At 36.4% G+C, this 27,471-nt stretch overlaps 3 protein-coding genes and 2 non-coding genes across 6 annotated transcripts; all 5 read right to left on the bottom strand.

The window, feature by feature from the left end:
- Nucleotides 1-165: 165 nt before the first annotated feature.
- Nucleotides 166-2,718, bottom strand: LOC122047428 (uncharacterized protein C24B11.05-like). Of its 2 annotated transcripts, XM_042608729.1 has the most exons (9): nucleotides 2,324-2,718; nucleotides 2,047-2,228; nucleotides 1,877-1,945; nucleotides 1,741-1,806; nucleotides 1,577-1,674; nucleotides 1,375-1,500; nucleotides 1,040-1,294; nucleotides 890-955; nucleotides 166-489 (listed from the first exon to the last, which is right to left on the bottom strand). In XM_042608729.1, exons 3-9 carry the CDS (start codon nucleotides 1,926-1,928, stop codon nucleotides 340-342), a joined length of 813 nt encoding a protein of 270 aa, XP_042464663.1. In that variant the 5' UTR covers nucleotides 1,929-1,945; nucleotides 2,047-2,228; nucleotides 2,324-2,718; the 3' UTR covers nucleotides 166-339. The 2 variants fall into 2 exon arrangements, with proteins under 2 accessions (XP_042464663.1, XP_042464662.1); XM_042608728.1 differs by having other exon boundaries at nucleotides 2,047-2,718.
- An 8,051-nt stretch (nucleotides 2,719-10,769) lies between these two features.
- LOC122048766 lies at nucleotides 10,770-13,814 on the bottom strand. Its single transcript, XM_042610290.1, has 5 exons — nucleotides 13,568-13,814; nucleotides 13,421-13,492; nucleotides 11,624-11,719; nucleotides 11,140-11,144; nucleotides 10,770-11,079 (listed from the first exon to the last, which is right to left on the bottom strand). The coding sequence occupies exons 1-5, from the start codon at nucleotides 13,709-13,711 to the stop codon at nucleotides 10,950-10,952; spliced, it is 447 nt and encodes a 148-aa protein (XP_042466224.1). The 5' UTR covers nucleotides 13,712-13,814; the 3' UTR covers nucleotides 10,770-10,949.
- Nucleotides 13,815-13,898: 84 nt separating this feature from the next.
- TRNAL-CAA lies at nucleotides 13,899-13,982 on the bottom strand. The gene has a single exon. It is a non-coding gene; the product is annotated as a tRNA-Leu (tRNA).
- A 6,335-nt stretch (nucleotides 13,983-20,317) lies between these two features.
- Nucleotides 20,318-20,401, bottom strand: TRNAL-CAA. The gene has a single exon. It is a non-coding gene; the product is annotated as a tRNA-Leu (tRNA).
- A 6,146-nt stretch (nucleotides 20,402-26,547) lies between these two features.
- Nucleotides 26,548-27,141, bottom strand: LOC122048765 (agamous-like MADS-box protein AGL62). The gene has a single exon (XM_042610289.1). It carries the CDS (start codon nucleotides 27,139-27,141, stop codon nucleotides 26,548-26,550), a length of 594 nt encoding a protein of 197 aa, XP_042466223.1.
- Nucleotides 27,142-27,471: the final 330 nt, after the last annotated feature.

The following is a 27,471-nucleotide window of genomic DNA, read 5'->3' as shown; positions in this document are numbered from 1 at the left end:
ACCTAAGATAAGCATTTCACCTTTTTGCATCACATAAGAAGCTAGAGAAATCAGACATATTTCTTGTATGTCTTCCATGAAGATATGTGTTCTGAATCAAAAAAGTGTTTTGGTTTGTTTTAGTTTAATCTAATCATGCTTCACATGAAGGAAAGGCAAAGTTGATGTAATAATTATCATGCCTCACATATTAAGCTCTCTCTTTATTGGGCAGTAAATTGATGAGCTTACATAAATAATCAGCATCATGAACAGGCACTCACAATCGCTAGCCAATTTGCTTTTCTCTCATGCCTTTCTTGGTTCAAGGCCTATCAATAGTGGCAATAGTACTAATATCTAAGCAAGGACTACTGCTTCAGCAGATGTAGCTGCAAGAACTGGTCCAAACTGCTCTCCATCCTGCCATATCTCAGGCAAGGCTTCTCTTATATTGTGAATGCTCTCTAGTGCAAGATCTGCCCCTGGCACCAACACCGAGCTCCCCACCTGCATGCATATGGCAATTCAACTATGAGATATCGACAAATCTCTGACAGAAATAAGGAAAGTGTTATGAAGATGTTTTGTTAACTTGTTTTTCTATCCGAATTTTAATCTGCTCTGACATTAAAATAAAAGAGATTAGTCATCTTCTCTGCTTGTTGATATTTTATCAATACTTAACATTTATATTTGTTGATATTTAATTTCATTCTTCTTTCCTTTGTTTGTGTTACTCATTGTGCTTATGAAATTATCCTTTTCCTATTGATTTACAGACTATTCATGCTGCCTTTTAACTATCTAGATGGACAAAATCCACTAAACGACACCAATCTTGATTTAATCTTCAAATGGAATATGCTTGATTTAATTTGAATATTGGAGAGATCAGAGGCAAACTTACAAGGACAGTATGAAGACCTGCTGCCTTTCCTGCTGCTATGTTTCTTGGACTATCATCAAAAAAGATCTAGGAGAGAGGTGACCAAAATTTTGTTTACAGTATGATTATTCTAATCAAGTCAAATTCAATCTTTGAATAAACATGGCTTACCGTTCTCTTTTGATCAATGTTTGAAATTCTGATTGCAGTTTCAAAGGCTTCCAGAGAAGGCTTGCAGAGTATTCTCCCTTCGGAAGTCCAGCTCTTTAGATCATCATCAGTCATGGTGGTGATCTTTTCAGCAGGTAAATCAAGAGTTGGGTTCAGATTAAGTGTCTCAAAACATATGACACCATCGAAACAATCTTCTAGGCCAAGCCTACTGATAACTTTGGCAGTGTGAACCTTGTCTGCATTTGTGAAGATCTATAAACACATTGAATCACACATCGTTAGAAGCGATAAAATGGAATTATTTATGAACTATGTGATCTTTTTGTGCTTACTATCTTTCTTTGCGGCACTGAAAGTAGTAAACTTCTCAACACAGGATCAGGTTTCAAAGTTTCATATGGCAGTCTTCCGTGAACATAAGCATGGAATTCATCATCGTCAAATCCATAACCAAGTTCCTGTCGAAAGATAGAGAGAAAAGTTTCATTCAATCATGAACTAAGGTGAGAGAACTTTAACTAACCAGGCTAAAACCTTAAGACCAGCCATCGTTGTCCCATATTCTTTGTACAAGTCCAGGCACATTTTCGCAACTTGGCTTTCTTCAATATGGAGATTGTGCAACATGAAATCTGCAGTTGGGCACAATACGAGATTGAGATCAAAGGTCTCATTCTGTGTCTAATCGTAAGTAATACCTTGGATGTTCTTGCGACAGGCCAAATTGAGACCAGAGGTCAAGGGATACAAGGTATCATCCATATCTGAAAATCATGAATTTGAACTACTCAGTTCTCATCAAGAACAGAGATGAAGATACAATTTATCACTTACCAAAGACCAGACAGTCGTACTTGGCTTCCTTTGTCATAGTTGCCATGAACATCCAGCACTAATGCAAGCCTATAATAACCAATTTCACTATTTTAAACTGGAAACATTACACAGAGCAACAACAACAACAACAACAAAAATGAAAAGCAGCCTAGCTAGCAGATTGTTACCTTCAAGAAGAAACTGCAAAGCTGAATGGTTGGAGTGTTTGCTCAGGACACAAATTTATACAGCTCCGGTGAGTTCAGACATGTTGTCAATCTAGTGGGATGTTAGCGCAGCATCTATTCTTTTATTTTCTTTTTTATCTGGATAATGCAGTGGATCTTCTTTTTTCTCGAGTCGATGATGCCTTCCAACACGACCCAATTCGTCGCAGAAAATTTTCTTCCTTGACAGAAAATTTAAAGAAAGATAAAAACGATGAGAGATGTAGCAGAATCATACCGTGGCGTTGTGCTGAATTAAATTAAGTTGTTGGGAAAGGTTTCTTTATTGCTAAAGCTATTGCTTTCTTCGTCACCAGTGGCATGGTCGGTTTCTCTCTACATTTGGCGTTCCGCCAGGCGAGCGACAGCGCAGCATGGCTGCCCTGGACGATGTGTCTCGAGCAGGAGGGGTGTCCTCATGGCCACTTCGCAACTGAGGTTGCTTGCTGCCTTTTGTGGTGCGAGAGGACAGTTCATGTCGGGTTTGGCGAAATTTGACTGGTAGCTGGGTACGTGATAACTGCTTTAGCAGGAGAGCGATTTTGTTTTCCTTGGAGAAGTCAGCAATCCACAAGAAGAGTTGGTGGTGTCTGCCAACTCCTCCTACAAGTTTGTACCTCTGATCGACGCAGGCCCCCTGTGATGTTAACCTCTCTCATTTCTTCCAGCAGACCTTCGATAGCAACAAACGTATTGCATCGAATAAATTAAATGCAGTGATGTCTGATAAAACTAGTTGACCACTTCGATAACATTTTCTATAGTGTGCATAGCAAGCTCCCAACGATAAACGTGTTGTCCTCCACATCATCCAGCCTTAAAAAGTTGTCATCTAATTTAGCCTTCCATCTCAACGATGATTTTTAGCCACTTTAGATTGATTTATCAATCACGTAACTTCACACCTTGTGTTGTAGTTTCATTGGTGAATATTTGACTGTCCCATGGATTAAACGTAGTTAGTATTGGACTATTTCCTCGTGAGAATACGGTGGTTAAAATATAGAGTATTATCCTATTAGATTATGGGATCGAAATTTAAAGTATTCAAGTATATCTTTTTTCATATCTTATTAATGACTATACTAATAATTAGTAATCATCTGTAATTATCTTCTCATATTGACGAATGAATCATCTATTATCACATTGATGAATATTTAATTATCCCATGGATTGACGTAATTAATATTTAAGTATTTAGTCTAATAAATTTTGAAATCAATTACTAACAAATATAAAATATTTTATTAGATATCTAATCTTTCTCATATAAAAGATAATATTATCCTCAAGGTTTACTTATCTATATCTTATAATAAGACCGAGAAACACTCGACCATTTAAAAATATCACGTTTTTTACTTCGATTCGATTGGTGAAATTAGGGAATATTTGACTCTCTCACACTGCAGAAACTTACCTAAGATGTTGACTTCTGAGTGAGGTTGGTTTAGGTAGGTTATCGACTCAGCTAGGAGCCAGTAGGTAAGTCTTGCTAACTAGATTTGAGTTGTATATTTAGGATATCATGAGTCCCCTTCAATAGCTAAAAGTTTTTTTTTAAGACTCTACTATGTCATTTCACGTCAGTGTTCCATTAAAAATATAAAAATTTATCATCCTTTCCGTAATGAAAGAAAAAACCTCCATGACTTCATGATTTTTTTTTCATATACATCATCCTACCTATATTATTAATTTTGATATAAAAAATAAATTTAAAATCCCACTAGTGCTCTTCAACAATAAATCTCGTACCTTTATTGATAATGAATAAAAAACATTTATTCAACTTTTTATTTTACAAATCTTCCTCCTACTTCGCCCTTAGATTATGTGAATAAAGATAAAATACGAGATCAATTTAGAATCAATCACCAAATGATTAGAGTAGGAGAAGATATTTTTTCAAGAATATGCGTCAATTGAAAATTGATCCCTTATTTTATTGTAATAAAACGACAACCTTTTAACCAATTGGATATCTGTGGAGATTACAAATATCTTTTTAAACTTTTCATGGGAGGTGCGTCCTTAATTTTTAATCCGCTGCAAATCTACTTAATCGTACTCTGCTTTCAAAGTGACATTTGGGTATTATCATTTGACTTATAGGTAGGGGCGCCCTAGCAGTTGAATCGACCTGGATTCAATGGTTAGGTTAAAAACTTATCTGATATGGGGTTGGACGTTGCCATTGCCACCTCAAAAAATGTTCCACTTTCTTTCTTCTGGTTATTTTGTCACTTCAACTTCACCCACCCGAATCTCTATTTTTCATTATCATTTCTATCTCAAGTAGATCAAGGCTAGGGTTCTCATTTTTGTTGTTTGTTCGCTTACCCAATTCTTAGGAGAGTATCCATCTTCTACTGAAAGATATTTTTTTTATTCGTTCACACTTGTTTATTACTCGGATATCTTAGTTCTTCAAAATCAATTAATTTTTAGAGATAGATCAATTTAATTTTAAGAAAATTTTCCACATGCCACTATAATAAATCCAAAAGTACCACAGTACTATGCTGAGAGACGGACCTCCACAATTCTTTTTGGCAATGTAAAGTTGCCTGAACTCGAACTGTGGGTCTATGAGAGTAATTGTTGAGTTCATCCTGCGACCATAAGTCTGGGAGGGTAATTATTAAGTCAAGGGAATAATTGCCGAGATGATCCCTTAGCCTTTAGGCGAACCACTATCATTAAGGGTGTGTTTGATTCAAGTCATCATGTATAACTTTGATTATGTGATTACCAGATAATCACATAAAGGGAATAAAACATAACCAAATGTTGTTTGGTTCAACTTAGGTAATGCAAAAAAAACTTGTTTGTTTGAAGATTTTAATGAATACCCTACTTTAATATTTTACCGTATTACCCTCAGTTACAAAACTAACTATACATAATAATAATAATATTATTATTATTATTATTATTATTTATTTATTTTTTAATTTTTTTTTACTTTTATTTTTCTGGTATATTTTTTTACTTTTTTATATGTTTTTTTATTTTTTAATGTTTTTATATTTTTATATTATTTATATTTATATTTTTAATTTTTTTACATTTTTTAAATTTTAATTTTAATTTTTATTTATTTATTTTATTTTTAAAATTTTTTTTTAAAAATTTTAAATTTTTAAAAAATTTTAAATTTTTAAAAAAAATTTAAAAATTTTTATAATTTTTTTAAAAATTTTAAATTTTTTTAACATTTTTAAAATTTTTATTTTTAAACTTTTTATTTTTTATTTTTTTAAAAATTATTTATTTTTTTAAAAAAATAAATTTTAAAATTTTTTAAAACATTTTTTTTTATTTTTTTACATTTTTTATCTTTTTTTCATATTTTTTCTTATCGGAGGGTATTTTTGGTAAAAAAAATTCGTTAACCCCGGAATCAAGAAAAACCTTAGGGGGCGTTTGGTACGTGCGTTTTCCATTTTCATTTTCTGGAAAACGCGCGTTTTCTGAAAAATAGTGTTTGGTTTGTGTTTTCCGCGCGCGTTTTCTAAAAAATTGGCTATCGTTTTCTAGAAAAACAGAAAATGACAAAAAGTCGTTTTCTGTTTTCTAGAAAACGCGCATTTTCCAGAAAATGAAAATGAAAACGGTACAAACCAAACACACCCTTAGTTTTCTGAGGTTTTTCGATTCCGGGCTACACGACCCTTTTGCTGACGTGTCGGGCATGAAACATTACTTGGGAATCATCGAATACCTAAACCAAACAAGGTTTTCGTTGATAACCAAGGTTATCAAGAATAACCCCGAACTAAACGTACCCTAACGGTGAAAGCTCAATCCCAAGATTGTGAATTTGGGAGAGAAGCCAATCCCTAGACCATGAGTCTAAAAGAGTCATTTTCAGATTGACCCATTTAAGTGAACCAATAACACTATGATTAAAGCTTAATTACAAGATCGCAGGTCTTGGAAAGTACTTGTTGAGTTGATCTCGAAATCATGAGTTTGGAAGAGAAATCGCTAAGTCAATCTCGAAACCGTGAGTTTAAGAGAGTAATTACAAGTCGACCTCTTAGTGTTTATGTGGACTAGTGATGCTAAGGGCGAAAGCTCAATCATGAGAGGATAATTACTAAGTTGATCTCGAGACTTTACATAAGAGAGTAAAGGCTTTGAGTTATCTTATGTCTCCTATCTAGAAAGGTCGTTCGGCTAATATTGAATAAGCCCTTGTGATATATCTCCTTCCAAAATATGTGGGATCACCCAGAAGGGGCCGCTAAGCTAACGTGACGACTTCATCTTTTACCACCAACCTTCTTCCTCAATCATAAAATAAATGATCTTCAAATTGAGCTCAACTTAAATCAAACTCAAAATCATAATTTTTGAATCCAATATGACAGTCTAAAATTTCACAGATAGATCCACCTACAATAATTTTAAAGTCCAAAATATTCTCTGGCCAAATAACTGTCTGGCCTAAGTTGGACAGAGTAATGATAAACCAGCCATGGTTACCGGCGGACTCCTATGGCCAAATAAATTTCTACCACCGGGTTGTTTATAGGATCACTCACTTAGTATGTATAGTGGACCTATATTCCAACTGAAGCACTGATATCATCCACTATACCAATTCTTCAACTTGTAGTGTAGGCATCTGGAATTCCAAATTTTGCTAGGAGAAATGGCAGCGCAACAATGCAGGGTTCAAAACAGTTTACATTATGTAAGAAACTGAAATCATTAAAAGCCTCACTCGAACAACTAAACAAAGAACATTATCACCATATCACAGCCACGGTCAAAGCTGCAAACCAGGAGCTGTTAGAACAACAAACCCAACTCCATGAACAACCAGAAAACGCAAGATTAAGATCTAAAGTTACTCTGGAACAAAGGAAGAAGGCCTATATGTTAGCTGATGTTGAACATAGTTTTACTAGCAGAAGGCAAAAAATTGTTACCTCATAATAGTGACAGATACTAAGTGATGGAAGTATCAGGGAAGATTGGATCCATGACCTATTCTCACCAAAAAGTAGCTGCTGAATTCGTGGGCCACTTCCAGAATTTGCTGGGGAGCTTGCAGGAAGCGGTTGCAGCAGGAAGGTTGATCAATATTCAATAGGCTGATACTTTAGGAAAATACAATGCATGAGATTAAGGAATACATTGTAGATAATAAATCACATAGCCTGAATGGATATATATCTTACTTCTAATGCAAAAATGGGAAACGGTGGGTACTCATTTCACAAAGGCGGTGCTGGAATTCTTTGTATCAGATTCTGCCGAAACAAACTAATCAAACAGAGATTGAGTTGTAACACAAGTGAGCAACCCGCAAAAGGTGGAGGATTTCATAGCTTGCTGCAACGTCTACTATCAAGTAAAATTGCTAAGAGTCTAGCAAATCGGCTTTCGAAACTGTTAGACTCCATAATAGATGCACAGGCAGCTTTTGTAACTGGTAGGAGCATCCCTGTAACATTCACCTAGAGTGACAATACAATCAGAAGTGGATTTCTTTGAGGTGTATGCTCAAAATTGACTTGTGGAAAGCTTATGACTCCATCAACTGGGAGTTTTTTCGTATGAGGTTCACATCAGTATGGGCTTCCCAGAGAAATTCACTCAGTGGGTAATGGAATGCATAACCACAGTTTCTTACTCACTATTAATCAATGGTAGTGTCCGTGGATATGTTCAGGGGAAGAGGGGACTACATCTGGACGACCCCTAATTGATGAGATTGTTTGTGATCTGCTTAGATTGCTTCTCTACATTGATGATGCTGCAGACAACGAACATAGATTTCAGCTTCCACCCCAAATGCGTAGACCTCCAAATAACTCACCTAGCTTATCCAGATGATTTATTGCTTATGTCCAAAGGTGATATCATGTCTATGGAGATACTTCAAAAGTGTCTACAGGAATTTGGAATGATTGCAGACTTGAACATCAATGTGCTAAAGTCCTCTCTATAGACAACTGGGATTGTAGGGTTTGAACCAGAAGAAATAGAAGAGCTAACACAGATCATACGTGGCTCCATGCCATTCAAATACTTGGGAGTACCACTAGCTGCTGCAAAATTGAAGGTGATTCATTATGCTCCTCTAGTTGACAAGCGAGCTGCGCATGTAAATACTTGGACTAGCAAGACCCTATCTTATTCGACCACCGCTGAGCTAATCCAATCCATCCTGCAAGGAGTGGAATATTAATGGATGTGTATATTTCCTATCCCAGCTATAGTTATAGCAAAGATCATAAGGATATACAGGGTTTTCCTATGGGGAACGAAAAAAGCTGCTAGAGGCATGGAAAGACTCACCTCTAGATTCAATGGAACATCAACAACATATACCTTAAGGGAATACCAGAATCCTATGGAACGTCCAGTCCAAGGACACTCTAGATTCAATGGATCAACAACATATAACTTAAGGGAAGGTCATAATGGACTGGGAACCGAGGAAAATAGACTCACCTCTACTAAAAAAGAGTGGCTGAAATCAAGACTTTTCTATGCTATTCGGTTGGGAATTAAGAAGCAGCAACCAACCTACAAACAAGCTGGACTCACAGAGCACAATTTGACACAACAAAAGCATATGGATTATACAAGCCAAGGAGCAGGAGAAAACCATTTATGAAAGACATATGGAGCTTGCGACTGATTCCGACCGAGGGTTCAAGACCGACTGCTCATCTCTGACAACCTACAGTTCCTGGAAACAGCTAGGCTGTGATCCTTATGCGGCAAAGAGCTAGAAATTCATGATCACCAGTTCTTTGGATGTGAGTACAACAATGCCTCTCACCCTCTAGCCACATGGCAGTCGGCTATAAGCTGACCCCGTGATTTACCTCCTTTCACATAATCTTGGGACGGACTATGATGCCTGGGGTGAGTGTAATCACCTTTTGCTACAACAATACCCTCTGAAATTATTTATGAGAACGGATGGGCATCAACCGGCAAGTGACTACATTGAATAGTGCGGTCAAATGGATGGCAAAAGAAACTCATGGTACATCATTGAGAAATAAAGCAAGAACGATAACACTCACTTGTATAGTCTACCAACCCTAGAATGCTCGTAACAAGTGGATCTTTTAAGCACAACATCTCCAAAGGGACTTGATCATCCTGAAAATACAAAAGGCAAGCATACAAAAAAATGTAGATCTGCTACATTAACGACCCCTAGTACCGGCCCCACGAATATGAAGGGAGGTAAATGCAGATAGTGTTAGGTGCATGGTGGGGTGAACACCAGGTCGTCAGTTCCTGAGAATCGACCGCTGGCCATTACACCAGATATGTCATGCACCCACCGTCTGCGCTACGCCCTAAGAGCACAAAGGCAAACATGCAAGATCCTATTCATCATGTATCCGGAGGCACAAAGACTACTGTATTAGGAAGTGACCGGCATTAAGCCAGTATGGTATTGACTCTGGATATGGTGACATGGTGCACCCATAGGATTGTGGCTGAAACAGTAGTTTGGGTTAGCACCAGTACTGCATAATATGTGCATGGCAATTTTCTAAGAATGTAATTAAAGTTTGCATTTCCAGATAAAAAAAGTCCAAAAGATTCTTAAATTTTCCTAATTAAATCTAAATAAATATAAAAATTGTAGAATATTACAAGCCCAGCATCCATTCCAATGAGGAAGACCTCAATTGCATTGTAAGATCATGCTGATTTTACCCCAAACTCAGGAGAGGGAAGTATTTTAAAAATAAACTTTATGGATTTTGATCCTCCAAGAGGATGGCATCTACTGTATTGTAGGTAGAAGGACGTATGGATAGGGGAAAAAACTACATTTTCTAAGTTTTAAATTCTTTCCATTAGATTTATTTTTTATATATTTTTAAACCTTACAAAAATTGTATTATTATTTATAAATTTAATAATAAATTTTAATTATTTTCTTATGAAAAAACTTAATAAAAAAAAGTGGATCAAGCACAGGCTCAAGCATTGAGATGGCTTGAACCACCCTAGGTCCATGCTTGGGTTCAGATCAATCTCACTATTCTAAGGGCTAGTAGCCACCCGTGATTAATCTCCTCTGTATTGGTCTTAGGACGTGTTGGCAGGGGCAAGCGCGACTCTGCCCACTTGGGTTCAGATTCAATCTAGTACTTAGGTTCAACCTCAAGCTAGAGGCTCCAATGTTCAATTTGACATAGCTCAAAACAGGTTGTCCCAAGCCTGAGACAACCTATTGACACCTTGAAGCACAAAATACAGTTCAAGAATACTTTTCCCAATGATTTGTTTCTACTTGAGACATGATTTCAGACCCCATGGTACTTCTAGGTCTTAGGTGCCATATATTTTGTCTTATTATTATCACAATAAAATTGTGCCTGTCACACATCAACTATATGAATCTTTACATCTATTAAGCTCAAGATAACCCCCTACCAAATTTACAAATCTTGTCGAAACTCTACTTCCTGAGATTTCTTTTCACATATAACCAACGTAGACTAAGTGCTCATCAAGGTAGTAAAAAAGTTGATTCCATAGCACGACAGGAACAGATGGCATTATATTGTATATCTTTGGTCATGGTGCATATGAAACCTATACACTGAACAGCTGAAGAAATCTAAACAGATACAGTTCTTCCCACCATAATATTAGCAGATCTAAAACCATCTTAATGCTTGTGCATCAAATATTGCTTCTGTCTATTGTAACTGTGGAATTAAGTAGCAATCAGAAACAATATAATGTGTGATTAAGGAAACAATAATAAAACTGAAATCAATCCTTTCCATGACATTTTGGATAAATAGATTGTTTTGGAGTGACTCCCAAAAGTGTTTACCAGATGGACAACTTGGAGCTTAATCCAGTAGACTGCAACTGAATTCACCATTTAGTATTAGCAACTTCTCTACCTTGGAGACGGCATCTAAAGGCAAAGGCTGAAAGCTCCGGTCAGGGCCATAGAAATGAGGAAAGTAGGTATCCAAGCTTTAAGATGATAAGAATTATTAGTAGTAAGCTTGCAGAAACTGAAGTTGTAATAATAACCAAGTCTATACAAGCAAAAGCTGTAGTAGCTATTTGTTATTAACATTCTAGTTGTGCAAAATGCTAAAACAAATTATTAATTTTTATTTGAGAAATAAGAGAACTATTAAGAAAAAGAAAACCATGTAGGATATACAAACATTGGGAATTGTTAACAATTGATTATAACACTCTGATTGGCTAAATATGCATCCACCAGACCTTATAGAAAAATGGATTAATTATCTTTATATCTTTAATTCTGCCTACTCATAGATGTAAGAGTGCTTCAGTTATTCAGTCCAAATCTAACATATGAATAAATGAGATTATATATATATGACATAGAAGGATTTGAACTCTAGACTTCTTGCGTTTTCTCTAATACCATGCTAAATTGAAGTAGAACTCATTTCATCCCAAATATACATATATATATATGGCATGAAAGAATTTGAACTTTAGACCTCTTGATCTTGCTGTTGCTATTGCTCCGATATCATACTACACTCAAGTAGAACTCATTTCGTCCCAAAGTGATTACTCTTTTAGAAGGGAGACCCCTCTCCGTATAAAGACATGATGGATCAGCCAATTGTCCCTATGAAATTAATTGTGACTTTAATAGGCTCTAGTGAAAAGTAAGTCAGCAGAATATAAGAAAAAATTGAGAAAGATACATGATTATAAAAAACTTCTTATCCTACCGTCCCATATGGTTAGTTTTTTTGTTAGCAGAGAAATTGAACAAATTTCTCAAATCCTACTAACATTCGTGACTCAAGTTCAATGTTCCCTTCAAAAAAACTCATTGCTAACTCCGTCCTTTCTCCCATAAATTACACCAGAGCTATAAAGCATGACTACATGCAATCTTGATTAGGGCCATAGCACCGCTAGATGTGCAGCTACTACAATTATGTAACTCATGGAGGGGACAACAAGTGTAGTGATTAATGGATTGTTAGTGCATATTAGCAAAAGCCAACCACGGAGTTACTAGAACACAAAAAATCTATATTGATCATGCCATGTTAGACAATCTTGTACTAGAGATAGAGAGGAAATATTCTAAATTTACAAAATTAAATTCTGACTTATCTATTGAGTTGACCTGAGCTAATAATCTTAGACTGTCAAACAACGAAGGAAGAGCTGCTTAGGATGCCTAGAAAACTGGGTTGTCTTGTATACTTGACTGTCGACTACCAAGTGCCGACTCTTGAGTGTCAACTGCCGACTGCCGAGTTACCAACTGCTGAGTTGCAAACTGCCGAGTCGCTGAATGCCGAATCACCGACTGTCAACTCGCCGATTATCGACTCCAAGTCATCGAATGTTGAGTCGTCGACTACTAATTCTGGGTCACCAAATGCCGAGTCGCCGACTGAAAGAGATTCCAAGGCTTGGGTTGGATGTAGTTTCCTTAAAACAAATTTGTCCTCCTTCAATTGTGCTTCGAGGTTATTATGAACGTTTATCTTTCATGATACAATGACAGAACCACATACGCAACCAAGCACTGGTTGTGAGAAAATACCTAATTGCTATCACTTTCAAAGCACCGAGCATAAATGCACGGCGGAGAGAAGATTTGGGGGCTACTAGCTCTCTTTAAAAACCAAAAAAACCTCTTTTATTCAAGATCTAGCCTCCTTATACAGGAGCTTCTCCCCTCTAGCTACGTTAAATGGTTGATTAAAGTTCATTTACTGCCATTACGACCCGGATCAAAACGTCAGTCATTTCACATGAGGTTACGGATACACCATTAACCTCAGTTAATGCATCTATCATTCACTTGAGCAGGTAGCAAAAATGTATTCATGTGGTCAAATATTAGTTGTTCTACTTGGGCAAATTTTACCCCGACCGGTTCGGCATTCGACGTGCACAAGTCGTGCTCGCACATGAGTCCACTTGGTTCTGTGCAAATCCGAGCCCTAGATTTGCACCCACGTGTGAGAGAGAGTCTCTCTTCATGCATTTGTTCACAACTACAATGTTTATAAATCAATACAAACCAACCAATATGTCTTGAAACTCTCAATGTGGAACTAAAGTCTCATTCACAATGGAGCATCTTTCCTCTCCACCTCTTTTCCATTCACATATAACCAACAGCCAATATAAATAATGCCTAGTGATCATTAGAGAAGGTCCAAAGACTCAGACGAACTATACGCAGTCAAAACACAAGTCTCATGCGAGAAGGTAAAATGGTTGACCAGTTCTTTGCAAATCAATCCACAAGTAATTAATCTTTCCTATTATAATTTTGACCCTTTGTGCCCCAAATTACCTTAGTGGCATCGATTTGGAGCAGATATAGGTTCTCCTGGCCACGAAAGAAGTTGTTCAAGACCATCTTCACCTGTTCGAAGATGGGAAATTCAAGTAATTTCGCATACAGAAAAGAAAAAAGGATTAAGGGTTGCAATGCATGGACCTGATCGAGATCACTGAAGTGAATGCATCCAGTTGTTCGATCGATATCTCCGCCCAGCGTAGCGCCCGTTCTCTGCAGCTCCTCCCATTCGTCGGGGACGCTCACTCTGTAGACAAATCCTTCATTCGGGATTCTCTTCTCCATTCAGCAACAGCAAAAAAAAATGGCGTCGGAAGGTTCAGAATCCGCACCGGAACGGATTTGGATTCCGATTGGGATGGGAGGACCCACGCGGAAGGGTATAGTCGTAGAGAATTTGACAGCTTCCCTAAAACGAAAACAAACCAATAATTTTGGATCTGCTTGTAAAAGGAAAATTAATAAAATAAAATGTCAGAAGTGGGGTTTGAACCCACGCCCTCGTTAGAGGACCAGAACTTGAGTCTGGCGCCTTGGACCACTCGGCCATCCTGACTTTGTGCTTCATTTTAATACGTTAATATATATGAATAAATTTATTTAAAAGAACAGTCAGGATGACCACTAAACCAGGCTATGAGGTTTATTCATTTGTGGAAACGGCTGATCTTCTTGTAAACAGAATTTTGTACATCCATTTTGATTAAGCTCATCTTGGCACTGTCTCTCAATATAATTATTATTGTGTAAGAGACAAGATTTCAACTTTATCTCCTAGATAAGTTTTTTTTTAATTGGCATTAATTAATTTTGAGATTGATCAATCGATTCGGCCGTCTAAAAGTTTTTCATTAACTACTAATGTAAATCAAGAAGTGTTTATAGTAGACAGCCTATCATTCAAACATTCCTAGGTCAATCGCTCATTAAAAAATATTCTTACGTGAAAGCCGGGACTCGATTTTTAGATATATGAGAAACTGAGAAAGCATTCTATCACTGCACCATTTACCCCATAGGCATATTATTGATGTAATTTGCACTAATGATCTAACTTAGATTTTGATGAATGATAAAGAGATTAAAGTTAGAGTGTTATTATGATCTAATGTATTTATCGAGCGTGCAGAGATTGACGTGTCTAGAGGACCTAATACCAGGATGAAACCTAACTAGGTCTGAGGACCCGATAGTTGTTACGAAGCTCAAATAGGTCAAAGGGTCGACCTGATATCTGATAAGAAGTCCAGTTGGGTCCGTGAGATCTAATAGTTGGCCAAAGTCCAATTGGATCTGCGGACTTGACAACTGACATGAACACCTAATGGTTCGAGAGACTAGTCGATAGACTGCAAATTGGTAAGCGAAGGCAAGTCGCTGGAGGAGAGTGACTAAGTGAGGACGTATTCCGGTTGAGGGGACAGTAGACTTCGGTCTTGTTTAGGTCCATTTTGAATCCCTAAGCTGAGATATTGACTAGTTCTTGATTCCGGAAGGATAAGAACTAATTAATACTCCTTATTATGATTATACTAAAATTTCTTTTGTAAGTTAGATATTGTCGTGTTCAACTAACCTAACTTATAGGACAAAAGAAGCAAAAAAATACCTCAGATGAACAGTACCCGAGGTGCCTTCAAGTATTGGAAGACGTTTTCATACTGTTTATGGAAGGCGCCTTCGGTGCTATGGAAGACGCCTTCCAATGGATAGAATCTGACTTCTTCAGTGATAAGGATCAACACTTTTCGAGATCATATTTTACACGTTGGAGGCGCCTTCAGCCCTATATACGGTGCCTTCCATGGTCAATAAAAGAACATTTCGAGCAAGGCTTCTAAATTATCACTAGTATGATGCTCTACACATCCATTTGACTACTTCATAGAAGTCCGTCTACCACCGAGCTACCTTGTCGAGTCATCCAATCATCTCCGGCAAATCGATAGCAATACACAAGCACGCTGTAAAATATCAAAAAAGGACGAATAACCATAAGGGAATTTTCCAGAATTTTTAAAAAATTTCTGAGAATTTTTCGAAGACCATATAGTGTAGGTTACAGAGATAAATATTGGGTCACGGAAAGTCTGTTTAGGCTACCCCGTTTTAAAGAGGAAAATATTGATTTTTTTTATTTTTCTTTTCCTTTTATTTTCTATTCTTTATTTCTTTCTCTCCCATTGTTGTTTCTAACTGCTCCTCGTCCCAACCGGCGCCGCACGTGACGGTTTCTCCTCCCCTTGCATACAAAATTGTGGCCGAGGGTTTTTGCATCTCCTTCTTCTTCTTCATCTTCTTCTTCTTTGTCTCCTCCCCTTTCCTCACCGAGCATTCCTCCCGATTCTTCCTCCTCATCCATTCCGAGCCGCGCGCCACCGACGTCTTCTCCTCGCCGGCACTCGAGCACCGCCCGACATCTACTAGCGCCGCCCCTCTCGTGCGTCACCAAACCACCGCCGCCCGATTCAGCCGATTTTCTCGTGCCTTAGGTTGGGTTCACAACCGAACCCTAGTTGTCCTCGACGTTGATCGCCACAGAGAGACCACCGACAGCAACCTTTCTTTCTACCCTACCTCAGGTAACCTTTCTTCCTCTCGTGCCCTAGTTCCTGGTGCTTGCTATTCTGAAGATTGGCAATTGTCTGTGTTGCTGCCACAGAAGCTACAAGATTCTAGCAGCTCCGTTGTGTTCCGGCTGCAACTTCATTGTAATTTTGGCGACGAATTTCTGCGATCGTGAAGCATAGGCTAGGATATCAATTTGGGTGAGTTTGTTTGGATAGGTTTGATTCTTTATATAATTGGTTGTTCATGTGTAGTTAGGTTAACTTGTGGTTAAGTTAGGAATGAGTTGTTTTAATTTGATTTAAGGTTGGGTTAGATTTTAATCTAATCGATTAGTGGAACAATTAGGGTTTAACGAAGTTAACCCTAGTTGATTAATGGATTAGATTTTAGCCGGGGATTTGTTTTAGCTAATTAATTTATGTAATTAGCTAAATCTGTATATTATGCGTTATAGGACTTTGATTCGAGACGGGTGTCTCGACGGAGGATTTCTGGATTCGATTTTCTATTGGAGGCAGGTACTTTGACTTATCTTTTTAGATATGTCATTTGATATGCATAGTAGTTTTTAATAAGTAGTAATGATTATGTTTCATATCTGCATCGGTTTGTCACTACCGGATACTTGTTACATGCTTGTTTTTGCTTACATGTTTTGCATTTCATGTTAGTACCCACCTGATTATATATGCTTATAGGGGTAGTGATATAACCATGTCTTATTATGTTTAGGACCTAGGTTTTTATACCATATCTGCCCTGTGTACCTAGACCATTGATTGGATCTATTTATCCTATGGTACACATTATATAGAGATGGACAAAATCAGGATATTTCCATGCTTAGTGTCATACACCATCTCGCATGATTGCATGTTGTGCAATAGTCGGCTCCATTATTATTGAGCACATCGCCAGTTACATAGATCTGCACACACCACCACTCATGGGTTAGTGGTATATCAGGCAGGGTGTGTGACAGTTCTGCTGTTAGGCTCCGCTGGTCCGGTAACTCAGCGTGGTAGTCGGTAGACAGTTCTGCTCTGTTAGGCTCCGCTGGTCTGGTGACGTAACGCGGTAGCCGGTAAATAATTTTGCTCTTTTGGCTCCGTTGGTTCGCTCATAGGTAGTGTGACGCAGCATGGTAACCAGCAGGGATCCCTCCTCTGGACTGGCTCAGGGAGATGAGAGTATTGAGCTCCCCCACTTATGATTTGGGGTAAGAAGAATAGGTGTACTCCGACAGCATCCCGTCCACTCGGTCGCTCAGGAGCAGTGATGGCATAGTGCACAGTTGTCATAACCCTGCTCACTCGGTCTTACTATCGTGTGTGAGACGGTTGACTGCAATAGGGGTGACCAGGACATGTCATTGGCATTATACGCATTGATGCATTTATTGCTTGTGTTTGTTGCACTTATATGTTACATATTTGGTGGATGCATATGTTTGACATGCATACAGGATTTCTATACCTCTCGGTCTATTATCCATACACCAGGTCCTGATTAGTACAGATACTCCCTATTCCTTTCAGTTTGCATTTATCATTCCTATATCAAGAGACTGTACGCATAATTATTGCTATTGGTTATTTCTTACTATGCATGTCAGTAGCTATCCGCTGAGGAGTTGACTCACCCCGTTGATATTACTATTTCAGGTTGAGGCTATCCGAAGATCTCCAGTCGCTAGTTCCCCTACAGATCGCGAGGATATTTATTTGGTCATTTGGTTTCTCTTATTATACTATCTAGTCTATGTTTTCAGACTTGTTCTGGATTTGCCACTTGGATCTTGTACGATCCCTTATTTGTCGATGGGTTTTCTTTTTATATATATTTGGATATGTTCTGCTACATGCCTGCTTGGATGGTAGAAGAGGTGAGTTGATTTTATTTGCGTCGTTGTGATTTGTGTTTTATGAGTGTAGTTGAGTAGGATATAAGTTTTGAGCTTTATGGGTGTAGTTGAGTAGGATTTTTGAGATGGTTTTCTTTATCGTTGCATTAGTTTAGTTTTACTATTAAACTGCGTGGTATGTTATCATATACATTGTTTCGGCCGTGTTGGCCAAGTATGAGTATGTTGTAGGAAGTTTCAGATTGTCACCCATACAAGGGAGATGTTGTCGAAATTTCTTTTGGTAGGGACTCCCCCGGGGCGTGACACACGCCCCAATTGTTGGTAAACTTTTAATAGTGTTGTAAGTCTTCGTACTACTGCTTTAAAAAGGAAAATGTAGGTTGTTACACTATCTCTATCTTTCTGTATTCGATTACCTCTTCCAACGATTCTAGAAGAGGCATTTAATGGATTACCTATCGATAGGTCCACGGACCTGGGTCTTAAAGTATGAGTCACTGAAGGCTCCGAATTAAGTAAAATTGACCACGTCTTGTTATGCTTCCCGATGTGATTTTATTTTAAATTTTAATAAATTACTCTATTTTAAAAATTATTAATGATTCATGTCTCCCCTCTCATGATCCAACACATATCTTAGATCAACTTTGATAAATGCATAGATAGACTGCTTGCTTCCCCATGTGAGAGACATGTATTCCTTATATCTCCATCTTGGTATTATCCATCTCTAAATATGGTCAATATATAAATCCTTTTATATCATTGAACTCGATTCCTTGTATCTATATTTAAATATATTTTATTTTATTATTATTGAAGGAGAACTTTGAAGATAAAAATATTGTGCGACTTAGAATTCAAATATTCAAGTTGTAAAAATAGTCTTTTACAACACAAATAATACTGTATATAATATAATAGACTTAATGTGATCCAACTCTTTATTACTACTATCCATGTATTTTTTTTTATTAACATGTGCATTTGTTATAGTCTCATATCGTAATTGAGATATTTATTAGATGCCTAAATATGTGTTCATATCATTTTTAAATATATTTTTTAAAATTCTCTTAAAAAATATAATCTCAATTTTTTCTCTAATATTTTTAATTTTTTTATCATATTCATTCTTATATATTTATATATTTATCTTAATATTTTCATCCCTCGTCCCACAACTCTGTTTGAGTCATGTGAGCCTTTCATATTCCAATATTTTAGATATTCTTTACAAATTTCTTTACTTGTGAAATACCTATTAATCTTTCTGTTCTATACTCTTGGAGGATTCTGTAAGTCATAGATAGCTTTTAAAGATAGTTTGCCTGCCTTTCTGACTTAAAAATCTTTAAACTTGTTCCACATAAACTTTTTCAAAATCTCCCTAATTTAGCATTAAGTTGTGTCTATTGGTAATATACAATGCCAATAATTCCCTGTCCAAGCAAGGTTGTGCATGGGCCAAGCAAGTTGCAAGATTGTGACTGTCTAAATTGTTCAACGATTTATGCTTTTGCATAATCATAACGTTTGTGGTGCAACAATTCACTAACATGAGCATGGATATCATTCATAATTTGTAGGATGATGATGCAGTTCGATCAAGATCGGATTGGTAAGGATTGGATTAATAGGATAAGATTTTTTAAGTTTTGGGACGCTTGGCAAAAAAACTCAGTTTAAAGGTCAATGCATCAAAAACTATTAATCTCATTAATTCAAATATGAATATTAAAAATAATTTGACTTGTTAATTCAATAGAATATAAAGAAATAAATATTTAAAAAGAAAAAGGAAAAAAATAATTTTAATGATCAAAACGGTCAAACATCATCTAAACAAATATTTTAAATAGTCTCAAAACTCTAAATTATGATATCTTAAAATGTAAAATTATTATGTAATAGTCAGGGGTCGATTCTCAGGAACTGACGACCTGGAGTTTATCCCGCCATGCACTTATGACCTATGTACCTGCATGAACCTCCCTCCATATTCATGGGATCGACACTGAGGGACCACTAAGGTAACGAATCTATTTTTTTTTTTTAAATGTAAAATCATTTAAATATAACATTGAATCATTTTGGGACTCCGAGTCATGGGTTTACATATCGATGGAGTATTGAGTCGAATATCTAGAGCGTTCTACTTGGCCTTATTTAAGTCAAATACAGTACAAAATATATAATTAAATTAACCTAGTAATGATATTTCCTTTTAGTGATCTCAAAAATTTATAAATTTAGAAATTAATTTGTAAATCAACTCGTGTCTACATTTAAAGCAAAAATAATAATTTTAGACTTTTAAATGCTTGACATGTTCTAGGTTATCTAAAAAGGCTAGGACTACTTGTGTCCAAATTAATGATGCTGCAGGCAACGAACATAGATTTAGATCAGGTCGCTCTGCTTGTAAAAAGAAAATTATTAAACTAAAATAATGTCAGAAGTGGGATTTGAACCCACGCCCTCGTTAGAGGACCAGAACTTGAGTCTGGCGCCTTAGACCACTCGGCCATCCTGACTTATGTTTCATCTACGTACATTTTATATGAATAAATTTTATCTAAAAGAAGATGACCGTTAAACCAATTAGGACCATTTGACGAAACGGCTGATCTTCTTGTAAACAGAATTTTGTTCACCATTTTGATTAACAAGAGCTACTCATCTTGGCACTGTTTCATGGTAGAATTATCACTGTGTAAGGAGCCACATTTTAACATTATCTCTTAATCAACTTTGATAAATGCATAGGTAGAGTGTTTGCTTTTCCATGTGAGGTGTCGATGAAATTTTTTTATGAAATCGGATCAATTATCCCAAAGATTGTCAATAAGGCTGACTAAATTTATTATTATTTTTACTTCCAAATGAGAGGGCATTTACTATAATTCCTTAGACCTCCATCTTGAAATGGTCATTATCAGTATATAAATCCTTTTATATTATTAATTTCATTTTATTATTATTATTGAAGAAGACGTTATATGTAACGATAAAGTGATTGTGTGATATGAAGTTCATGTATTTGAGTTGTGAAAATAATCTCTTATAATAAATAGTAATATTGTGTATAATAAATCTAATATGGTTGAGTTCTTTTTCGAGACCTCATATTAATTGGACTTCGTGCACCGAACTACTCTTTATATTAGTATCTAAGTCTTCTTTAATTTTTTTTCTTTATTAATATATCTAGGGGTGTTTGGTTCTTTCCTAGGAATATGAATCGAAATGAGAATCATTATATTGTGGAATGGGAATGAGTATGAGCATGGATATCACTCTTAAAAGTAATGTTTGGTTAGTTGCATATCTTCTATCGGAATAAATCAAAATTTCTTTTTTTATCCTTAAAGAAAAATAAGAGAAAAAAAAATAGATGTGAGAGAAAGATGAATGTGAGAGAAAAATATGATTAAAGAGAATGATGAGAGAGAAAGTGTGATGAGAAAGAATGAAGAGAGAGAAAATATGATGAGAAAGAACGATGAGAGAGAGAGTGTGATGAGAAAGAATGAAAAGAGAGAAAGTGTGATGAGAGAGAATGAAGAGAGAGAAAGTGTGATGAGAGAAAATGAGAAAAGAGAGTGTGATTGGAGAGAGCATGATGAGAGAAGATGAGAGAGAAAATATGATGTGAGAGAAAGTATGATGGGAGAATATGAAGAGAGAGAAAATATAATGAGAAAAAATGAGGAGAGAGAGTGTGATGAGAGAGATTGAGGAGCGAGAAAATATGGTGAGAGAAAAAGTATGATGAGAGAGAAAGTGTGATGAGAAAAAAAGAGAGTAGTGAGTATGATGAGAGAGATTGAGGAGAGAGAAAGTGTGTTGAGAGAGAAAGTGTGTTGAGGAAAAAAGGAGGGAGTGTGACAAAAGAGATTGAGGAGAGAGAAAATATGGTGAGAGAGAAAGTGTGATGAGAAAAAAAGAGAAAAGTGAGTATGATGGGAGAGATTGAGGAGAGAGAAAGTGTGATGAGAGAGAAAGTGTGATGAGAAAAAAAAAGAAGAGAGTGCGATGGAAGAGATTGAGGAGAGAGAAAGTGTAATGAGAAAAAAAGGGAAAGAGAGTGTGATTGGAGAGATTAAGGAGAGAGAAAGTGTGTGATAAAATGATGAGAGAGAACAAGGAGAGAGAAGTGATATGAAAGAAAAAATATATATATTTTGATATTCGATGTTAATGAAGAAAATTTTAGTTTTAAGTCAAGGGTATTTTTGGAATAAGGGAATATTTTGATTGATGAAAATAGGGTAATGACTCATTGAAGGGGAGATACATGGGAATGAGTTATTACCCAATTTCAAGGATTCATTCCCTTATTTATATTCCTATTCCTATAATCCAAATATTAACAATGACAATCAATGATTCTCATTCTCATTCTCCACTCCTATTACTCTAAACCAAACACCCCCCTATTTGTTATAGTCTTATATATCTTAATTGAGGTATTTATTGGATATCTAAGTAAGTGTTCATACCATTTTAAATATATATATTTTAAAATTTTCTCAATATATATAATCCTAATTTTCTATCTAATATTTTTTATTTCTTATCTTATTCATCCTTATATATAAAAAAAAACAACCATTCTCATGCATCTCTCTTTGTTTTAGTCATGTATTCCTTTCCTATTTCAATATTTTAGGTATTCTTTACATAAAGAGAATGATTAATTTCTTTAGTTGTGAAATACCTATTAAGATAGTTTTCTTCCTTACTGTTCTATGCTCTTGGAGGTTTCTTTTAAGTCATAGATAGCTTTTAAAGATAAGTTGCCTTTGCCTTCTTGCCTTTAAAATAGCTTTAAACTTGTTCACATAAACTTTTTCAAAATCTCTCTCTATAATGATGATTTAGCATCAAGTTGTGTCAATTGGTATACCATGCCTACAATTCCATGTCCAATTAAGGCTGTGCATTGTGGAATCCCCGAGGCTATGGGTTATTTTTTTTAAGTGATTAATCAAATATTATGAATATAGAATTTTTTTTTCATTATGATGATAAATCTATAGAATTTATTTTAAAAAACTACTTAAAATCAATAACTATCTAATATATATATATATATATATATATATATATTTCAATAAAGCATGCTTTTGCATATGGTATTTCTTTTCAAATTTAGAGCATTCTTTGTGAACACTTCCTTATTTATCCTGACAACTGATAGAAAATTTTCATGAAATCAAATTAATCATCTTCAAATCTAATGAAGAACTGAATATCTAAATTATAAAAAAATAAAAATTTATACATTGTGGCCAAGCAAGTTGCGAACACAAATTGATTGCATAGCAATAATAAGATTGCGAGCGTCTAAAATGTTCAACGATTTATGCTTTTGCATAATCATAATGTTTGTGTCACATGCCATCACATTTTGCAATGTTTGTGCAACATTCACATCGCATGAGCATGGGTATCACGTGCTATCGATAGAGCATTGAGTCGCATTGTTGAATATCTAGAACCTATCGAAGGTATTTCCTTTTAGTGATCTCAAAGATATATATTTAAATTTAGAAATTAATTTGTAAATCAACTTGTTTACATTTAAAGCAAAATAATAATAATAATTTTAGACTTTTAAATGCTTGAAATGTTACAAGTTATCTAAAAAGACTACATAAAACTATTTTGAAAATAAATAATTAGTCACTTGCACTGAGAGAATGCTCTAAATTTGAAAATAAATACCATATGCAAAAGCATACTTTATATATATATATATATATCAGCATGAATTACTATATACATGAGCATGTTTAGAAAAAATAATTATACATTTGATAGTTATTGATTTTAAGTAGTTTTTTAAAATAAATTCTACATACTACAAGCGTGTGGCGGTCATGCATAACCACCTTAAAGAAAGGTTTATCATTCGCAACCACCTAAAATGTATGATAAGAGTTAAGAGACACATTAACAAAAAAGTGTGTGGTGGTCATGCACAAAAGTATTTCCGAGGCATCTGTTTCATAAACACAACTGTTCTATTAAGAAAGAGGCTACTTCTGTCCATCTCTGTACATAGTTGACTTATTGAATCTAAGAAAGAAAACACCGAGAATGCAAGACTTTGTTATTCAAAGCTTCCCTGATAGCTTTTCCATCTGAGTTACTGCAACCAGAAAAAAGCACGAAGATCGCCAACTTTGAAAAGATATAATGAGCAATTAAGACAGGAAACAAAGATTTGATATTTTGTTGATTCGAGAAAGCAAATCCTTAGCATTCTACAATTGCATGTCTGGAGCAAAGAAGTTTGTTGATATTGCAGGAGAGCAAGAGAAATTGCACTAGCAAGCTGTCTCTTATTTCCAATTTTAACAAAGTAGTTTGATTGACAGACAAGATTAGGGAACATACTTGGGGGAAGCTGATGAGGCCGGAGAATGAAGATTTGCCGATACGTTCTTGTAAAACTGAATGGAAACAAATCCACCTCTACTTTGTGCTGATGATTCAGGTGTACCATAGAAGCCGAGTCTGTAGCTTCCTCGAGAATAGACTCCTATGAGTTCATAGCAGAACAAGCACAAAAATGACATTAGTATAACTAATTGATGCCTTTTGTCGTAATAACATGTTTTTCCTCTATCATGTGCACACTAATCCAGGAACTTATTGCCAAAAAAATCAACCAGATTAATGGCAGATGTGAAAGGAGGAAATCGCAAGACATTTTAGGTATGAAGATAAAAATTTAAGATATGCAATAAATATGATACACAACAGGAAACCGTAAAGATTATGTGTGAATCTGAAGTAATACATTCTAAAACTACCATAATAAACCTGAATGTGAAGTCGTTAATGCACAATAACTATCTGCTGAAGAAGTGAACAAAGTAGCATAAATTCTTCTGAAATGAAACTAAGCTAGTTAACATTCACTAATTTTCACAAATAATTAGGGTCCAATCTAGTCCAACTTGATTCTGCATGAATCTGAAGAAACATGGGGTTGACAATAATTTTTAAGACGAACATAAAAGATCAAGCTCACCAAGCATAACATGGGAGAGAACAAACTTGATAAGCATTAAGGAAACTATGATCAGCTTAACACTATAAAGACTGAAATAATGCAACTGGAAGGTATATCAAACTTAACATCAAGGATTTCTTAAAAAAGATTATAAACCATAAAATATGGTGAGATAGAAGAAAGGCTAAATATTACATATATTAAATGTCAAGATACAAAAGTATGTGTTGAAATGCAATTGAATGTAGAATGCATAGAATTTTGGTGAGAGGGAAAATTTTAATATTTGGAAAAGTAATCTCCCTTATTGCATCATCCAACTTCAGCTGCATACAAACACCAGGATGGAAAACAAAGATGCAAATACAAGCATCAATGCGGAGGAATTGGCTTAGAAGACAAAAGGCTTAACTGTAGTGACCCAAAAAATAGTTGGGCCCGATATGCCTTGGTCGCTAAGCTACAGAATGCCAAGCCATAGGATATAGTTAAATTGTGCTCTGTACAAGTAGTGTATACAATCAAAGATAATAATCCAATTTAAAACAGTGGCAGTGCATCCACATTATCACGAAGCATGAAAATTGGCTATCAGTTTCCAATGGCCTTGTTATTTCAAATTACAAATATCAGCACTTAATCCACAAATTATCTAGTGGCAATAAAAAATGAATCAAACCTCTCCAGATTATAACAAGGATGAAAAGAATGGTGACGAGCAAGGCCCAAAGGCTGCTATTAGAATGTGTTGATTTAGCATTCTTCATCTTGATTTTCATTCGTTGAATCCTCTCTCTCTTCAACCTTGCAATTTCCTCGATCTCCTTCATCAGCTTCTGGTTAGTAGCATCAATTAGAGGCGGAGAGTTGGGAGGACGAGGTGGCTTAGGTGGCTTCTTGCGCCCTTTCTTGTTTGGCTTCTCAATTTCAATTTTCTTCTCCAAAAGGCTTACATTTTCCTCTGGTTCAACCCTCTTGTCAACCAAAGCCTCCTCATCTGTGTAAGAATGTTCAGAAGAGCTAGATCGACTATGTTCCGATTGCCCATCTCTGTCCGGTTTTAAAAATGCATCAATGTCAAAGCTACTCAGAATTCCTATATCCTTTACTCCTTGTTCTTTTGTCACAGAATTCATGCAACTTTCTAGATCCAAGGCAATGTCTCTCTGTTGAATTATTCCTATCCATGGCCATGTCGGATTCAGCCTTCTTGTCACAAATGAGGAGCTTTATACCGGTCATAAAGAGATTTTACATGAAGTACACCAACCAAATGTGAGAATCTGAAACTACCTATGCTTCAACAATTTTATCCACCTGCATTCCGAAAGATTGAGAATACTAAAGCTCGATGCAGAAAAAAGTCCAACTTTTTCCAAACCAAAACATCATCCAAAGCATGCAAGAAGAGATCACATATGTTCAGCTTAAAACGGTGACAACAATAAACTGATTTCCTGCGTATTTCATAAGGCATGAGCAAAAAGGGGCGACTTTGGACGCCAAGCTACATCAGCTATGCAACTTAGAATTTATAATATGACATACAAACCAAAAAGGATAAGATAGAATTTATAATACGACTTACAAATGACTTTCAAATGTAGAAACTATTAAAAACCATAACCAAGATTAAGTGGTTATTTAACAACCCTAGAAGCCATAGCCTTGAGGTGCATAGCCAAATTCCAACAAATTTGGAGCCGCCGCTCCCTCGTTGACCGCCACGTTCGACGGCTGCAACGGCTGGAAGGCCAGTTGCTCCGCCCTGCCCGCCGCCTCCGCCCGCACCCACTCCAGCGCTCTCTGCAGCAGGCCGAGCTCCGGCATCCCGAGCGCCTTGACGTCGGCGTTCAGCAGGTCCGCCACGGTGCCCCAAGGCCGGAAAATCGCCGCCTCGAGCGCGGCCTTCCTCCTCCTCTCCGCCTCGAGCAGCTCCGCGAGCTGCGATTCCTCCCGGCCGAGCGCCTGAACCGGGACCCCAGCGAGGGGGTGGTGCCGAGGGGGAGCAGGCCAGGCGGAGAGGAAGCGGGCGAACACGGAGTCGACGGAGGGGTTGCCGAAGGAGAAGGGCTTGCCGCTGGGGGAGAAGGCGAGGACGGCGAGCTCGGCGCCGCAGAGGACGGAGAGCTCGGCTGCCTTCTTGAACACGCCGGCGCGGCGCTTGGAGAAGCACACCTTCCGCGCAGCCGCATTCTCGATCGCCTCCATCGCGATCCTTTGACGGCCTCTGCTCGTCTTCTTCATCGCCACACCCAAATTCTCTTTTTTTTTCAAGAACAAACCAACCCGAGACAAGTTAGTTATATACAGTATTCAGACTCCGATTGAGATCTGAATTGGATTACAAAATCTAAGTTAGTTATATATGGTATTCAAACTCCAATTGAGATCTGAATTGGATTGCAAATTCTAAGTTAGTTATATATGGTATTCAAACTCCGATTCAGATCTGAATTGGATTGCAAAATCTTCTAAATCTTAGAATGATATAATTCGGGAGGATTTAAAAAAAAAACAAAAAAAAAAAACATGTTTGGGCGATAATAAATAAGATCTGATATGATTACACTATTT

The sequence above is a fragment of the Zingiber officinale genome, chromosome 2B (assembly GCF_018446385.1).
Source record: "Zingiber officinale cultivar Zhangliang chromosome 2B, Zo_v1.1, whole genome shotgun sequence".
In the NCBI taxonomy this organism is placed as follows: domain Eukaryota; kingdom Viridiplantae; phylum Streptophyta; class Magnoliopsida; order Zingiberales; family Zingiberaceae; genus Zingiber; species Zingiber officinale.
The sequence above is the reverse complement of the archived record's forward strand: the minus strand, read 5'-3'. Positions and strand labels throughout refer to the sequence as shown.

Coding starts and splice junctions, on each gene's coding strand:
- LOC122047428 (XM_042608728.1), bottom strand. CDS start 1,928: ATGTTCATGGCAACTATGACAAAGGAAGCCAAGTACGACTGTCTGGTC. Junction 1,675..1,740: donor CTGTCGCAAGAACATCCAAG/GTATTACTTACG, acceptor GCCCAACTGCAG/ATTTCATGTTGCACAATCTC. Junction 1,295..1,374: donor CAGTGCCGCAAAGAAAGATA/GTAAGCACAAAA, acceptor ATGTGTTTATAG/ATCTTCACAAATGCAGACAA.
- LOC122048766 (XM_042610290.1), bottom strand. CDS start 13,711: ATGGAGAAGAGAATCCCGAATGAAGGATTTGTCTACAGAGTGAGCGTC. Junction 13,493..13,567: donor ACTTCAGTGATCTCGATCAG/GTCCATGCATTG, acceptor ATCTTCGAACAG/GTGAAGATGGTCTTGAACAA. Junction 11,720..13,420: donor TCCAAATCGATGCCACTAAG/GTAATTTGGGGC, acceptor TTAATTTCATAG/GGACAATTGGCTGATCCATC.
- LOC122048765 (XM_042610289.1), bottom strand. CDS start 27,141: ATGAAGAAGACGAGCAGAGGCCGTCAAAGGATCGCGATGGAGGCGATC.